This window comes from Carassius auratus, chromosome 36 (genome assembly GCF_003368295.1).
Source record: "Carassius auratus strain Wakin chromosome 36, ASM336829v1, whole genome shotgun sequence".
In the NCBI taxonomy this organism is placed as follows: Eukaryota; Metazoa; Chordata; class Actinopteri; order Cypriniformes; family Cyprinidae; genus Carassius; species Carassius auratus.
In genome coordinates, this window is record NC_039278.1 from 13290862 (window position 1) to 13306699 (window position 15838).

The 15838-nt window shown below is 35.5% G+C and overlaps 1 protein-coding gene across 1 annotated transcript; it reads left to right on the plus strand.

Annotated features, from left to right (window-relative positions):
* The first annotated feature begins 6321 nt into the window (after window positions 1-6321).
* On the plus strand, window positions 6322-15120 carry spoplb (speckle type BTB/POZ protein like b). The gene is made up of 13 exons (XM_026221541.1): window positions 6322-6511; window positions 7983-8098; window positions 8911-9018; window positions 9409-9533; window positions 9624-9745; window positions 10630-10781; window positions 10878-11005; window positions 11092-11269; window positions 11464-11519; window positions 12445-12567; window positions 12681-12823; window positions 13202-13255; window positions 14110-15120. The coding sequence occupies exons 4-13, from the start codon at window positions 9456-9458 to the stop codon at window positions 14252-14254; spliced, it is 1179 nt and encodes a 392-aa protein (XP_026077326.1). The 5' UTR covers window positions 6322-6511; window positions 7983-8098; window positions 8911-9018; window positions 9409-9455; the 3' UTR covers window positions 14255-15120.
* Window positions 15121-15838: the final 718 nt, after the last annotated feature.

Below are 15838 nucleotides of genomic sequence, written 5' to 3' on the forward strand. Positions count from 1 at the left end.
TAATTTCAATTTCATGAAATACAGACCTCTAATAATTGCTCAGATATATGTTTTGATGTCCTCTCTGGTCTGATATTGCTAAAATAATGTAGGGAATGAATAATTGTAGTATTGAGTGGTACAGTTCAGGCTAGGTTAAACTTGCTTTCTCTGTCTGAACAGATATTGGATGATGTTTGAATGTTTATTTCGCTCAGGCTCAATAAGGAAAACACCCAATTTAAATATTTTCACAGCAGTCAAATAAGACATTGTTTGTGACATTGTCAATTAGTGTTGCTATTAGCATATATTAAACCTTAGTGTAAAGATTAGTGCAGTGATTACTTAAATCACTGATGGCTAATGACCTTCAAAGAAAAAACAATCCACAAACACTCAGGGACGCAATTTCCTCCCAAGACCTTTCTACTTTTGTTTTCTCCATGATGTATGAACGAGTTTATAGTGGTCTGAAAATAAAATAATAAAATAAAGAAAACAGATGACATGAATTTATATAATAACATTAATCAAAAGCATTACTTTATATAAGGTTTAAATGATTATTACATTCAATAGATGGAAATGTCATATACAGTAGGCTACACTTTGATTTAAACGGATTTACTATAAGTAACTATTTCAATGAAATGGTTCATATTAAATATTAATATTAAATCTGTTACAGAATTAATTTCATTATCACCTTCATAAATACGAATGTAATGTTATTAAAACATGATTACACTCATTTGTAATAACATTAATAAACATATATTGCTTTAATAATTAAAACATTTATAAATATTTAAAATAACCAAATTCCGTTATTCAAGAAGTTTAACTGAATGTTTTGAAGGGTTTATCTTTTACTGCTGAATGATTTGCAATGATTACAGGGTACACCCCCCACCTCACAAATAGCAATTTCTGCCCAATAAAATAAAAGATTAAAAAAATAAAATAAAAAATATGATGATCGATTTGTTATAAAATTGTACATGACTTTTTAAGATTTCATCAATTTCCATTTCCATTTAATTATTTTAAATCATCTTGTTATGCCTTGAAAGCATACTGAAGCCCTCTAGTGGGTCCCGGCCCCCTGGTTGTGAACCACTGGACTACACTACGCAAGTATATACTTTTTTTTCAACACATATTATTAATTAGTGTAGTGAAGGAGACTAACTAACAAACTGAAGAAAATAGCACTGAATAAAATATGTGCCTATTGTTTGATGGCAAACTGTTTAAACCCTTGAATCCAATAATTAGCCTTGTGTGTTTTCACGTGTGTTTTCACCTCAGATCACAGGGACGCTTGTGCCGTAGAACAGCTTTTCACTCTCTTCCTCCCTCACGAGCCCACGAAAACATTCTAAAAACACAAATTTAGATAGAAGTACAAACAGAGCTTTAAACCGCGCTGTCAACGGCAGAGATGAAAGAGAGTAACCCGTCGGAAGCCTGTCAAACCGTTGACATTCCCGCGTTATCTGCACAGCGCGAGCTGCTGGAAGCGCGCGAAAAGCGTGTCTGCTGACCGATTCGCCGTCTCGCGCTCCCCTCCTTTCTGTCCTTTCTTCTGACAGGCAGTAGGAGAAGAGGAACAGAGAGACGATGGTGTGTTTTTTTTTTTCTTCGTCTTCTGTTTCTAAAGCGAAATAAGGATAATTTCTTGGAAACCCAAGACAAACAATGTGGTTTTGTGTCGCGCTGTGTGTCTGCAACATTTTCTCTGAGGCCTTATCATTAAGGCTAATGTTGATTAACTTCTAACAGCTCTCTCTCTCTCTCTCTCTCTCTCTTAAGCTGTGTGTATTTGGAGTTTGGCAACACATTCCTCCTAATTAAACCAATGTCTTCCCAAGCTTTTGTGCTTTTGTTGATAATTATGTGTTTTTGAAATAGCCAGTCTGACAGAAGTCTATGAAATACCTATCTCTGTGCAGACAGGCTTAAAAATGCTGCTATCTGCTCTCTCTGTTCCACACGCTTTCTCTCTCCCTCTCTGAATAGGATGTGTACACAGCTGGTACATGCTGAAGAGTGGTGAAGCATGAAACCAACCTTTATAAAATGTTATATCACTGCACACATTCCTGGTACTTTTCACCTCAATCAATTTTCAGTGGTCACATAAAGGTGCCGTCAGCACAGGTCATCATCTGAATGAGTGATCTGACATAAAATGAAGTAGAGCCTCCTTTTAAAAACGCTTGGGGAACTTTTTGCTGACCTACGCAGAAACATGCAAACATGCATTAATGTGAAATGTAGCCTATTTCACAAATCCTAATGCAAAAATAAACTCCACATTATCTCATATAGCCTACACAATCTTCCATCAGCAGTACAGGTCAAATGTTTGTAAGATTAAAGAAAACTCTTTGAATGAGAAGGTGTGTCCAAACTTTTGGTCTGTAGATCATATATATATATATATATATATATATATATATATATATATGATCTACAGACCAAAAGTTTGGACACACCTTCTCATTCAAAGACTTTTCTTTATTTTCATGACTATGAAAATTGTAGATACACGAAGGCATCAGAACTATTAATTAACACATGTGGAATTATAAATGGAATTATATACATAACAAAAAAGAGTGAAACAACTGAAAATATGTCAAACTCTAGGTTCTTCAAAGTAGCCACCTTTTGCTTTGATTACTGCTTTGCACACTCTTGGCATTCTCTTGATGAGATTCAAGAGGTAGTCACCTGAAATGGTCTTCCAACAGTCTTGAAGGAGTTCCCCGAGAGATGCTTAGCACTTGTTGGCCCTTTTGCCTTCTGTCTGCGGTCCAGCTCACCCCTAAACCATCTCGATTGGGTTCAAGTCCGGTGACTGTGGAGGCCAGGTCATCTAGCGCAGCACCCCATCACTCTCTGATGCCTTCTGTGTGACTACAATTTTCATAGTCATGAAAATAAGGAAAACTCTTTGAATGAGAAGGTATGTCCAAACTTTTGGTCAGTACTGTATAATATTACATAATCTGTGATGTAAAGCTGTCCAGTCTTCAGTGTCACATGATTATTTAAATATTTTAATTTGGCTTATATCTAATTTGCTAACCCTGTTCCTTGTATGCTGATTTGCTGCTCAAGAAACATTTCTTATTATTATCAAAAGTTTGTAAAAATGTTTTATTCAGCAAATTTGCATTAAATTGATCAAAAGTGACAGTACATTTATAAAGTTACTAATAATAATATTTTATATGCATCTAATGTTACAAAATAACTTTTTTTTAAATTCTGTTTTCCTATTCATCAAACTGTCCAGAAAAAAATCACAACAATTTTAAACAAAAAACTTATTTCAACATGGATAACAATAAGAAACATTTTTAAGAATTGAGACCCATTAATAACTGAGTAAGGATCATGTGACACTGAAGACTGAATATGGCTGATGAAAATTCAGGTTTGTTATCACTATTTAAAATATATCAAGATAGAAAACCATATAGATTGTAATATTTCACAATATTACTGTTTTTACTTTAACTTTGGTTAAATAAATGCAGTCTCCTCAGAGACTTCTTTCAAAAACATCTTAATTATGCCAAATGTTCTACCAGATGTGTAAAGGTACCTAACGGAATGTGCATTATTTATCCAGAAAACAGTTTGAGTGGTTTTATGTTTGCATGTAGATAAGTCATATTACTTGATGTTTACATGATTATGCAGTTGAGACTGGAAACTCAAGATTGTTTCACTAAAAAAATGGTCTGTGCAGTTTGACTTTGTGGAATCCCTAGACTGGGTGTTAATCACTTTTCTCTCTCTATCCTTTATCCTGTATCTCTCTCCATCCTTTTCTCAGTTGCCAAAGGTTTTAAAACTCATTACTATTTCCCGGATTAGAAATCAGAACTCAAACAATGAAGTTAATTATGACAGATGATTACTGCAGTAAGAGCCCTGGAGTTCTTAAGACATTAGTTGCCAGGGGGGTACTTTGTAAGAGCGTGCTGCAACTGACACCAGCTCAGAAAACCCACGGTGAACTATATTGCTTTTTGCCAAAAAAAAGGGTTCAAATCACGTTGTGGAATAGCAATAGAATGCTTGGCACAATGCACCAGAAACGCAGGTCAGAAAAACATGTCTGCACACTCTTAAGTGAAAATGCACTATTTGATGCAGCATTTCAGGCTCTTTTCATTCTGATGAAACCAACAGCTGTTTCCTGTGTTTGAACATCAGTGCTTTTAACAGGAAAAAGACAAAGAAAAGCACAGTGAAATTCTCAATTATGATAAAACTTTCAAACTATTATTAATGTAATAACAAAACTGCTGCTGGAAAATGTGATCAAGCATCTTTCCTCATGACCTGACAGGGACTTATAATTGTCTCATAAATGTGAAAGACAGAAGGGTAAACTCAACAGAAACACTTGACAGAAACATCACATAGCTGTTTCTCTCTTTTTTCTTTAACTCTCTCAATGGCTTTCTTTCTCTCTCTTATGCATCTTCCTTCTTCTTATTTATTTTTTTTATTATTTGTTGGGGAAAAAAGTAACCTGGCAGCTCTGGTTTACAAACATTCACAATAAAGCAGGGATGTTCCAGGTATCATGTACCTCGTAAAAATAAAGGTTTGCTGCAATGCCATAGAAGAAATATTTGGGGTTCTCCAAAGAGCCCTCCAGTGAACAGTTCTTAAAATAACCTTTTTTTTCTTAGTGTGAAGAATATTTAAACAATCTAAGAATCTTCATCCACTATAAATAATCTATTTTATGCTATGAAAAGGTTTCATGGATGTTCAAAGTGAAGTTAAAAGTAAATGGAACCATCAAAACTGATAATATATTTTTATTGAGAGTGTAGTTACAGTAAAAGTTTATGCTGACTTTACTTGTAATTGAAAATGTACATACAAAAATAAAAACATTTGTTTCACAGTTAATTAGCCTAATTAACTAATTATGGTTCAGATTTTTACTAACATTTTTACAGTGTACAGTGTTTTAAAAATAAATGATATTTACCTATATGGTTTAACAAAGAAACTTTAACATTCATGGAACCACTCAATTCCACAAAGAGCCTCATAGAAAGGAATTTTTTGGTGAACCAAATGATGGTTCTTTTATGGCACTGCTGCGAAAAATCCCTTTAGAACTTTTACTTTTAAGATTGTAAACCAAGATCATTGTGCATTGTGTGTGTGTGTGTGTGTAAAGATTTGTATGCAGGGCTGTTGTCCATGTAATCCAGATCTACATTTTACCATTGACACTGAATTATAAAAGGCTTTTATTAAACTTTCGACTATGTTTGATAATAGAATATTTTTTACACACAAATCCTAGTTCATCCATTCTCATCTTTTTCATTTAGTTAATAATCCTCTTACTTTCAAACATTAATAGTGCCATGCAGCAGGTCACAGGGCATTGAGACTCAGGTTTTGTCATGGTAATGAAAGCAAGTGAGACAGCTTTTAATTCACAGACGATGAGCTTATATCTTTTTACAGAAATAATAGCTCTTTTCTCCCTTTTTTTAACCATTCAAATCTGCAAGTCACTTTTTTCATCTGTTATTATTTCCATGTGTAACTCCCCTGGCTAAAAGGATGTCTTTCATAGTTCATTGAGTGATAGCCTGGATTTGTTGAGGATCATTACCATTACAACAGCCCCTGCAAAAATACTCTTATCTCCTCCCATGATATCAAATGATGCTATATATATTATCCCATTCAGATTTACAGAAGTGATACTATCAGTGTGCCAAGAGTTTACAATGATGAAGTAGGAACAAATACAATGTTATTGGCACAATGGCACTTCAGTCTGTTTGGTTAAGTGGGACAGGGGAACTAGATAGTCATGCTTATCATGCCATCACATGGCTATATACTTCCCTAAAAGAGTACGTTTATTTTGACATACAAAAAAAAAAAAAAAATTAAAAAATTAAAACAAAATTTTATTTGAACGTCAAGTTTTGAGATTGTAAAATGAGACGTGCCTAGTGGTTAAAAACACAGTATGTTTATATATATATAAAGTAAGTAACCTATCAATATATTATAGGTTCAGTCTGTTATATCTTTCATCAGTCTTCGTGTCATTTAATTAATTGCCCTGATATTATGGGAGCTGCGAGTGGCTATGCATCATAAAATGTAGATGCACGTCTTATCGAAGTCATGGTAGCCGACCTAATTAAAATAACCACGATAATTACTCCATCAGTAGTGGTAAATCGCATTTCTAGCCATTAGAATTTAGCGTAGGCTGCTAACTAACTGGGCTTCTCTAGAACAGATGGTTTGAGAGGAAGTTCTGTGCGCATGCGCAGTGCGCCTGCATAGAGCTGAAGCGCAGACAGCGCTATGAGAGACAAGCGAGAGAAAAACACCCCTTATCTGTAGAGAAAGGCTCAAAAGTTCACTCGTTTCGCACAAAATTCCTTCTACGACTCACTCAGGTCACATATCGTACCGTGTTTCTATGTCTGTGATGCGGAGTGTCTGAGAGGTTTGTAAAATTATTTTTATCTTGTATTTTAACCACCGCTCTGAGCACTAACACAAAGACAGATTCTTACTCGATCCATACCATGATGTGCTGCTTTCGGACAAACAAATCAGATACGTGCGGGGTTTGGTAGAATGATCTTTCTTTGTTTCGGCCGTAAATCAACATAGTTGACTCGGCTTTGTTATGGTTCTGTCTCTTGTTTGGGCCGTGCATGAAATTTAGGCCAAACGAGACGAGCCTTGCTTGGCTAACTTGGTTTCCTTGACTCTTTTCCTGTTCGTTTTCCGCATCAATTGCACTGCAAGCGGATCTAACGGAAAGACGAGAAGTGTTCGTCGCTCATATGTATGTGCAAAGTTCTTCGAACGCGGTAAGAAACGCGGTTATCGATTCATAACAGAAACTTGGGGCGGAGGGGCTGGTTTCGTAGCGCATTACAGCGATCTCCGAATCGCGAACTAATGGTTCTTTTGAGTCGGATCTTATTAGTGAATCGTTCACAAAACATGTATGAACGATTTGTTCGCGACAACGAAATAGTTTCGAGCGGTTCTGAAGAACTTACTCGTAATGAGCTTATTGATTTAAAGAGAACCGATTCTTTCAGACCCGATTGACTCATTAATTCGAGAACGCCTCTTTCAAATGTGAATCATTTTATGTAATTTTTTTATAAAGTCTATTTTATACAGCACATTTCTAGAAAAAATAAATAAATACAAAGCTCCTAAATTGAAATAGGAAAATAATTTCCCTTTGACAATGTCTGGACAGTTGATGCAATAACAATATCCGAAGTAACGTTAGCTGAAGATGGAGGGATGTTTTGTGACGGTTCCAGTGGTAACATTCTGATAATTGGTTGATTTTCTTTTTCTTTTCTTTTTTTTTTTAAAGGTAATTTCCTTTGGCCATAGACTTATCCACTTTAAACAGGGGTTCTTCCTTTTTGTCTGAAGTTATTTTATTCCAGATTCTACAAACAGCCTTGTTAGTGGATAACATAATAATAGTAAAACAATTTATTTCACCAGATTTTTAGTGACCTTGAGTAATCTGTGTTCCTGATTAATGTTTTTTTTTTAACCATAGGGGCACAGCATTGTTTTTGAAAAGGTATTTTCATAAACTTATACATATTTTGTGGCTGTTTTAGATCTGATGGTCTCCTTAACTGTTCTACAGCTGGCTTATCCATTTCTGTGCTCTTCTTCATCAATTAAGCAAACGACATAATGTCCTTTGCACTCTTTGCTGTGTTCTTTACATTCTCGGATGACAGAACGTTCCCAAACACGACTTGTATTTTCAATTAGTTCTAGATCATCTTGTTCACTGGACGCGACATTTGAAAGCCCATATCAGTGTTATGTTGTCTGTAGTCAGAAGTGTGGGCTGCAAAGCAGTTGGGACAGAACCTGATGCTGTCCCAGTGCATGTGGTGTTAAAATACTGTTGTTCCTGCCAGGGTTCATTGAGTGTCTGCTGAGAGTGGCATCCCACAGAACTGCCCTCGGCTGCCAAGCTCTCCAGTCTAAAAGGCTCGCAAAGCTCCCACAAGTGAGATTCAGCATTCTTACCGAGGTGAGTGTGTGTGTGTGCTTTTTTTTCATGAGGTCAGTCATGGTGTGTAGACGTGTTAAATGAAGACTTGATTGTACAGAATGGTGAATAATGACTTGTCATGTACAACCGGATTGTTTTATCCAATACAAGTTATGCTCAGTTGACCGCTTTTGTAGCATAAATAATCAATAAATCATACAATGGAAGTAAATGGGGGCAAAGCAATAAACATTAAAATGTATAGTGTTTATAATCTCAAGATATGATACATAATAGTTACAGAACTGCCCTTGTCTGTGTAAAGTTAAATCCATATTTGTGTGTGCTAAGCTAAGCTAACCATCTGCATATGTTCACAATATCCGGTGTTGAAAAACAGTCAGAAATCATCCAAATTAAATCCGTTTGTTTTGTCTTTACCGGCACCTGTTCATGTTATGGCAGCATTCACAGATATTATTTTAGGTAACTAATATAGCAGCTCATTCATGTAGAAAATTCGTTTTCTACCTAGAAGTAAATTTACAGCTCAAACAATAAGTTGGAGGAATTAGTGTTTTAACAAAAAAGATGAGTTTAACATATTGCTTGCATTCCTTTATCAAGGTTTTTTTTTTTTTTTTTTTGCAAACTAATGGACAAGTTGAAATCGTGTTCTGTGATAATCAACATTATGCAACAAATGCCCTGGATTGATTATGTACCGAACATTCTGGAAGTACTATACGTTATTGTGCTTTTGTATGCCGAGTTATGTTAAATAGTGTAGAGTTTTGCTGATGTTCATGGCATGGATGCATGTTTGGTTAATTCTGCGTCTGTGTGTTTAGGATGGCTTGTTTGGAGCCTGAGGTCAGTTTGCATTGTTAGTCATTGTTTCCAGTCACTCTGGCCCAGGGATGACATGGAAACACAACCTGCTGGGCTCTGAACACAAGGTATTATTTGACTTTATATATTCCCAATGACCTCCTGTATTACTCACTTTGGGCTATTACTATTGGTCATCTGTTTCTATTACTGTGGCATCTACAGTATCAGTCTTTTTATGGTCAGTAAAAAAAAAATTGGTGGTTTTTCCTTTTTCAGAAAATGCAAAAATCTAGTCTCTTAGTAGAACATTGGCTAAATCTATAATTGAATGCATTTGGTGTTAGCAACCATTACATGTAAACTTTGACCTAATAGTGTACCTCAGTTGTGGTTATTTATAGACGTTTGAAAGAGCTGCCTTGTGATTGTAACCAGTTCTCATATTGGGAAATCATATTGACTCACTGACCTGTTTCGACTACCGTTACACAGTTTTGTCTTGGTTCTGTGTGTAGGCCGAGCAGTGAGCTAAATCAGGGACGTTGAAGGGTGAAAGCAGGCCATGTCGCGGGTTCCCACACCCCCTCCCCCAGGGGAAATGACATCCGGACCTGTGGCAGAAAGCTGGTGTTATACACAGGTGAGAGAGACTAAGCCAATGGAAAATTAATCTTTCTGAGTTGAGAACACCAGTCATAAATATCCCTCTGTTTTTGTTTTTTTTTCACAGGTGAAAGTCGTAAAGTTTTCTTACATGTGGACGATTAACAACTTCAGCTTCTGTCGGGAGGAGATGGGAGAAGTCGTAAGGAGCTCGACCTTCTCCTCGGGGCCCAACGACAAGATGAAATGGTGTGTTTTTTTACTGTGTTCGGAGTGTTGTCGAAAGCTCTCAAGTGGCCTCTTAATTCTTCTCTCTAATGCCTTGCCATCCTCTTCAACCAAACATACTCGCACAAATACAGGCTTGACCTTTCCAAATATCATTGTTTGTGAAACAACGGTGGCCCATTTTGATTTAGGTTGGGATTACACAGAGTCGTCTGGGACAAATTTTCAGAACTGCAAAAATTTATTTAGTCACTGACAGCCAAAGAAATGCTTTTATCGATGAATCTTTGTCTCTGAAGATCTAGATATTTCGATCTCAGTTCCTTGAGTGTGACTGCTCCTCCGATGGCCTATAAATAATACACTGCCGATAAAAAGTTTAGAATAATTGTTTTTTGAATGTTGTTGAAAGAAGTTTATTCGATTTAAAAGTTTCCACAGAACTATTAAACAGAAACAGTTTTCAGGATTGATAATAGTCAGAACTATTATTAAATTATTGAGTAGGCTACTGATGATAATTGAGCAGAAAATCAGCATATAAAAATAATTTCTTGTAACAGACTGAAAATTCAGCTTTGCCATCACAGGTTTAAATTGCATTTTACAACATATTCAAATCGAATTTTTTAAATTGTGATAATGTATTGCAATATAACTGTTTTACTATATTTTATATTTTTTATTTTATCAAATTAATGCAGTCTTGATGAGCATTAGATATTTCTTCAAAAAAAAAAAAAAAATTAAAACATTTGTCCTCCAGTATGTATTTAGCATTTTATTTTATATGGACACATACATTTTCCAAATTTGGTGTTTTCCAAATTCTTAACAGTTATTTAGAAATGATTTTTACAAAAATTGTTGAACATACTTCTGGTTTTGTTTGTCCTTTTCTGCAGGTGTTTGCGAGTGAACCCAAAGGGACTGGATGATGAGAGTAAAGATTATCTCTCTCTGTACTTATTGCTTGTCAGCTGCCCAAAAAGTGAAGTTAGAGCAAAGTTCAAGTTTTCTTTACTGAACGCCAAAAGAGAAGAAACTAAAGCCATGGGTAAGAGTTTTTCAGACACTCGCAGGATTGAGTTTTGTAATGTGGAATAACTGTAAGATTCAAAATTGTGCTTCTTTTGTTCTGCCTATATTTCAGAAAGCCAAAGAGCCTACCGCTTCGTCCAGGGAAAAGACTGGGGCTTCAAGAAGTTCATCAGGAGAGATTTCCTGCTGGACGAAGCTAACGGACTTCTTCCTGATGACAAGCTCACTCTGTTCTGTGAGGTACCGTAACATGTCACAATTCAAGTACACTAAATATTTGGATTTAGAAATGTCCTTGCTTCAAAACCAGTGACTTATTTGTTTAGGTAAGTGTGGTCCAGGACTCTGTAAACATCTCTGGCCAGTCGAACACAAACATGCTGAAGGTTCCGGAGTGTCAGCTTTCCGACGACTTGGGTAACCTGTGGGAAGGCTCCAGGTTCACAGACTGCAGCTTGTTCGTGGGAGGGCAAGAGTTCAAAGCGCACAAATCCATACTGGCAGGTGAGCTTACTCATCCCAACACGGCACTGACAGACGTTTGGGGTACACCCAGATTTTGCCTCCTTGCTAAATGGCAAGCTGCACAGACAATAGAGAATGTTCAGTGAAATGTTAATGAGGCACATGCTGAATTTTGCAGTACTTTACACACAGATGATTCACTTGAAACTGATGATTCGTGTTTCCTTTGCCAGCGAGGTCGCCAGTATTCAATGCCATGTTTGAACACAAAATGGAGGAGAGTAAAAAAGTAAGTGATACGATGAACATTACTAGTCAGGAATGAATGAATCTACTCTTGATTCTTAAGAATTACTGTTTACCACATTTTACAATAAAAGTAGCTGTAAAAAAAGTTACATATATTTATGTAACTAATTATTATTATTTTGTTATATACTGTAATTGAAATAAAATGTTTAATTTTTATTTATATATGTTTTTATAAAATGCAATAAAAATAAACACACACACACACACACACACACACACACACACACACACACACACACACACACACACACACACACACATATATATATATATATATATATATATATATATATATATATATATATATATATATATATGTAAATATTATATATAATATTTGTGTGTGTGTGACCCAGGACCACCAAACCAGTCATAAGGTTTTTTTTTTTTTTTTTTTTGTATATTTATAGATTATCTGAAAGCTGAATAATTGATGTATGGTTTATTAGGATCGGACAATATTTGGCAAAGATACAACTATTTGAAAATCTGGAATCTGAGGGTGCAAAACAATCTAAATATTGAGAAAATCGCATTTAAGGTTGAAATGAAGTTCTTAACAATGCATATTACTAATCAAAATTATTTTTTGTAGATTTACAGTAGGAATCTTTACTTAATATCCTAATAATGTTTGGCATAAAAGAAAAATCAATAATTTTTAAAAAGTTTTTTAAAAAAATATACCCAAGCGACTTAAGACTGATTTTGTGGTCCAGGGTTAACTATGAAAATTATAATTTTACACACACTGTTATTATATACTATTAGTTTTAACTAAAATTTGTATAAAACTTTCCATGTTTAAGCAGCAATGAAATATATATATTTTTTTCAAATATTTTATTCAATTCAATTTTAAATCAGATTTTCAAAAAGTTTTTTTTTCAACCCCATTGCAGAACCGTGTGGACATCAGCGATGTGGAACCGGATGTATTTAGGGAAATGATGGTATTTATTTACACTGGTAAAGCTCCTAACCTGGAGAAAATGGCCGACAACCTGTTAGCTGCTGCAGACAAGGTAACACACTCTTGCTCTGAAGGAAGAGCGCTTTTGTTTGTCTCCGTGCTGCTGTTGTGTGTGAACACTTCCTGTGATTGACCCAAAGTCTGTTTTCTTCTCCTTCTTTTCAGTATGCTTTGGAAAGATTAAAGGTTTTATGTGAGGAGGCTCTCTGTAACAGTTTATCTGTGGAGAATGTGGCTGACATCCTCATTCTGGCTGACCTTCACAGCGCAGAGCAGCTTAAAGCACAAGCCATAGACTTCATTAATAGGCAAGAACACACACTCAAAAACATCCTTTGTATACTTTACTGTTCCCATGTTTTCTGAACACTTAAACATAATTGTATTTACATTGTAAATATTTGCCAATTTAATTACTCCCAGGTTTAATTGGGCTGTTTTGAAAGGATACATGCTAGAGCAGAAATATAATATCTATATTATAAAAATAATTTTAATAAATACTATATTGAGTTTGAAGGTAAAACCATGTGCATTTTTTCTATGCATAGATGACTGGTTAAAAGCAAAGCAGACAATTATATGAATTGGAATTATTTGGCTTCTATATATCTAATGGCGACAGCGGTGGCTGCAGTGCATTCTGGGAGCTCTGTTTGAATTCTTGCTCTGGTCTCTTTCCTCAGATGCAGTGTTCTTAGACAGCTGGGCTGTAAAGATGGGAAGAACTGGAATAGCAAGTATGTGTGGCAACATGTTACCATCTCCCAGAGTCCTCTGCAAATAAAAAGCACATCTGTATTTAGCAGGAAGCTCCTGTTTGCGTAGCAATTATGTGACTTAAGATATCCGTAAAACATAAGATCTTGTTGCATGGTCACGTTTTAAAGGAATGTTCTGGGCATCAGTGCACTCTGAGCTCTGTCGACAGTAAAGTAACTGTGCAAACCTTTTTACTGTGGTAAAATCACTTTTACACGAGACCATGGCTTTAGCTTTTCAAGCTATAGATTTTTTTATTAAAAAACAAAACAAAAAAACTTCCAAACCACAATATATATTGTAATTTATTGCATCCAAAATAAGTTTTTGTTTACATAATGTGTATATTATGTATATATAAATACACATACATGTGTATTTCTAAGACAAATGTTGTTTATATATAACATTTATTTACATAAAAAGTATAAGAAAATGAATATATAAATGTATAAACATTAAATATAAACATTAAATATTTTCTAAATATGTACTTTGTGTGTGTATTTACAAATCCATAATAAATATACACCGTAAACACATATTGTAAACAAAAACTTATTTTGGATGTGATTAATCGCAATTAAGTATTCAACAGCACTAAAATGTATTTAATTAAATGTGTTTATAAAATTATTTTTTTTTAATTTCTATTCTTTGAATCAGTTTGCAAGATAAAGCTTAACTTGTTTTGAACCCAGAGCATTCTTTTAATTATCATGATTTCACAGAATTACTAAAAATCCCAGATTATTTTTACTAATTTCATCAGCGTGAGACGAATGTTATATCATTGATAGTAACCTTCAGGCTTGTTTTTGCTCATTCACAGTCATGCCGCAGACATAATGGAGACCGCAGGTTGGAAAGCGATGATTCAGTCCCATCCTCACTTAGTGGCCGAGGCTTTCCGGGCTCTTGCTTCAGCCCAGTGCACCCCTTTTGGTCTACCTAGGAAACGGCTAAAACAGTCTTGACCTTTGCCCTCACAGACTGCTTAGAACAAAACGCATGAGGAAGCAACTACTCCAACGAGCCCTACTTCCCCCTCCTTCTTCACTCGCCCGTCGCCCTTACCAGAGACTGGATAGAGGAACTAGTTCAAACCACAGTGCTCAAGAAGAAATGGACTTCGCCTTGCTGTTTACTCTGGACGTCATTTGAAAAATGGCCTTAAAGGATCTGCCCCTCCGCACCTTTGTGTCTCTACGTGTAGCTACGTGCCTGCTGCGACTGATCCCAGACATGTCTGGATTGCACTAGCTCCCACATAATGCAGTAGTTTTAACATGGTGGTGTTTAGGACCTTATATATTACATGTTCTTGAGGGGGAGGGTTGCATTAGCCCTTTTTGTGAACTTGTGGTCTGACGTTTAAAAAGAAAACAAGTATACACTCACTAAATGCATACCCATGCACATGCATCGAGTGCAAAGATAGTCTCCACTGACACTTTTAAAGTGATAATGTTGCCTATATTGCTGGCAGAATGTCGCATTGTATGTTTAGCATCATTCAAATTGGCGTAAGTATTAACTGAGGTCGTGCTGTAGAATACTTAAGCGAAATTACACGAAAGAGTATTACACGAAAACGGCTCAAGACGTCGATATTTTGCACCAACTTAAACTAATGGTAAATATGAAGATTTGTTTACCGTGTTGTTTACAGAACTTGTTTTCCCCTCAGTTTTCGCACAGTTAGTTCTGACTTTAGTTGAAGTTCTTTTCAATGGTTTAACGTACTCTGGATCAGGAGAGTTCTTTGTGTTGGGGAAAAAAATGTATTGTGGTACAAAAGAACTTTGATTTATTGCTTTGAAAATAAAATTAGAAAAAAATGTCCTGGCTTTATTGTGATTTATAAAAAAAAAAAAAAAAAAAAAAAAAAAAATCCTCCTGTCCTTAAGACTTGACTTTTGGATTTTACTTTAACCACTCTTTTCCCATGGCCACACTGTATAATTCAGTTTTCTTGACCCATAAAAATGTTGGCAGGTGATCAGATTTGGAGAAAAAAGCGAACCGTTATTTTAGAAGTCAGTCCAAGTTATAAAATTTTAGCTTGAATTTTTTTGATGGCAAGTTTACAATCTTTTAGAAGTTTCAGTTTATAATATATCAGTACCTGTGTGATGCCTTAAGGATCGATCTCCAATGGACACTAGCATGATGCAAACACTCCATATTCTTTTTGGTTTGTGGCTTCCAAAATCATTTAAATGAACTGTTATAAAACTACTTTTTTTTTTAAAGTCTTTAAACATCTGGAGACGACTTAAGCTGAGATCAAAGCCAGCGTGCTCCAAATCCTCAAACGCCCTGTTCATCAAGCCGTGAGATTACACAGACATTATGTGTGCATTTTTTCAGATCAGAGTTTGCACATACGATCAGACCTTTGTGAATGAAACCGTTCTTTCTACCGACGTAAAACAATGTCATCAACAATGTTTTCATATGGCTGAATTACAGAGGTCAAATAGACGAAATGTCTGTCCCGCAATGAGACTCTCCTCCGGTAGTCAGAGGGATATTGAGGTTTTTAAGATTTGGTAACA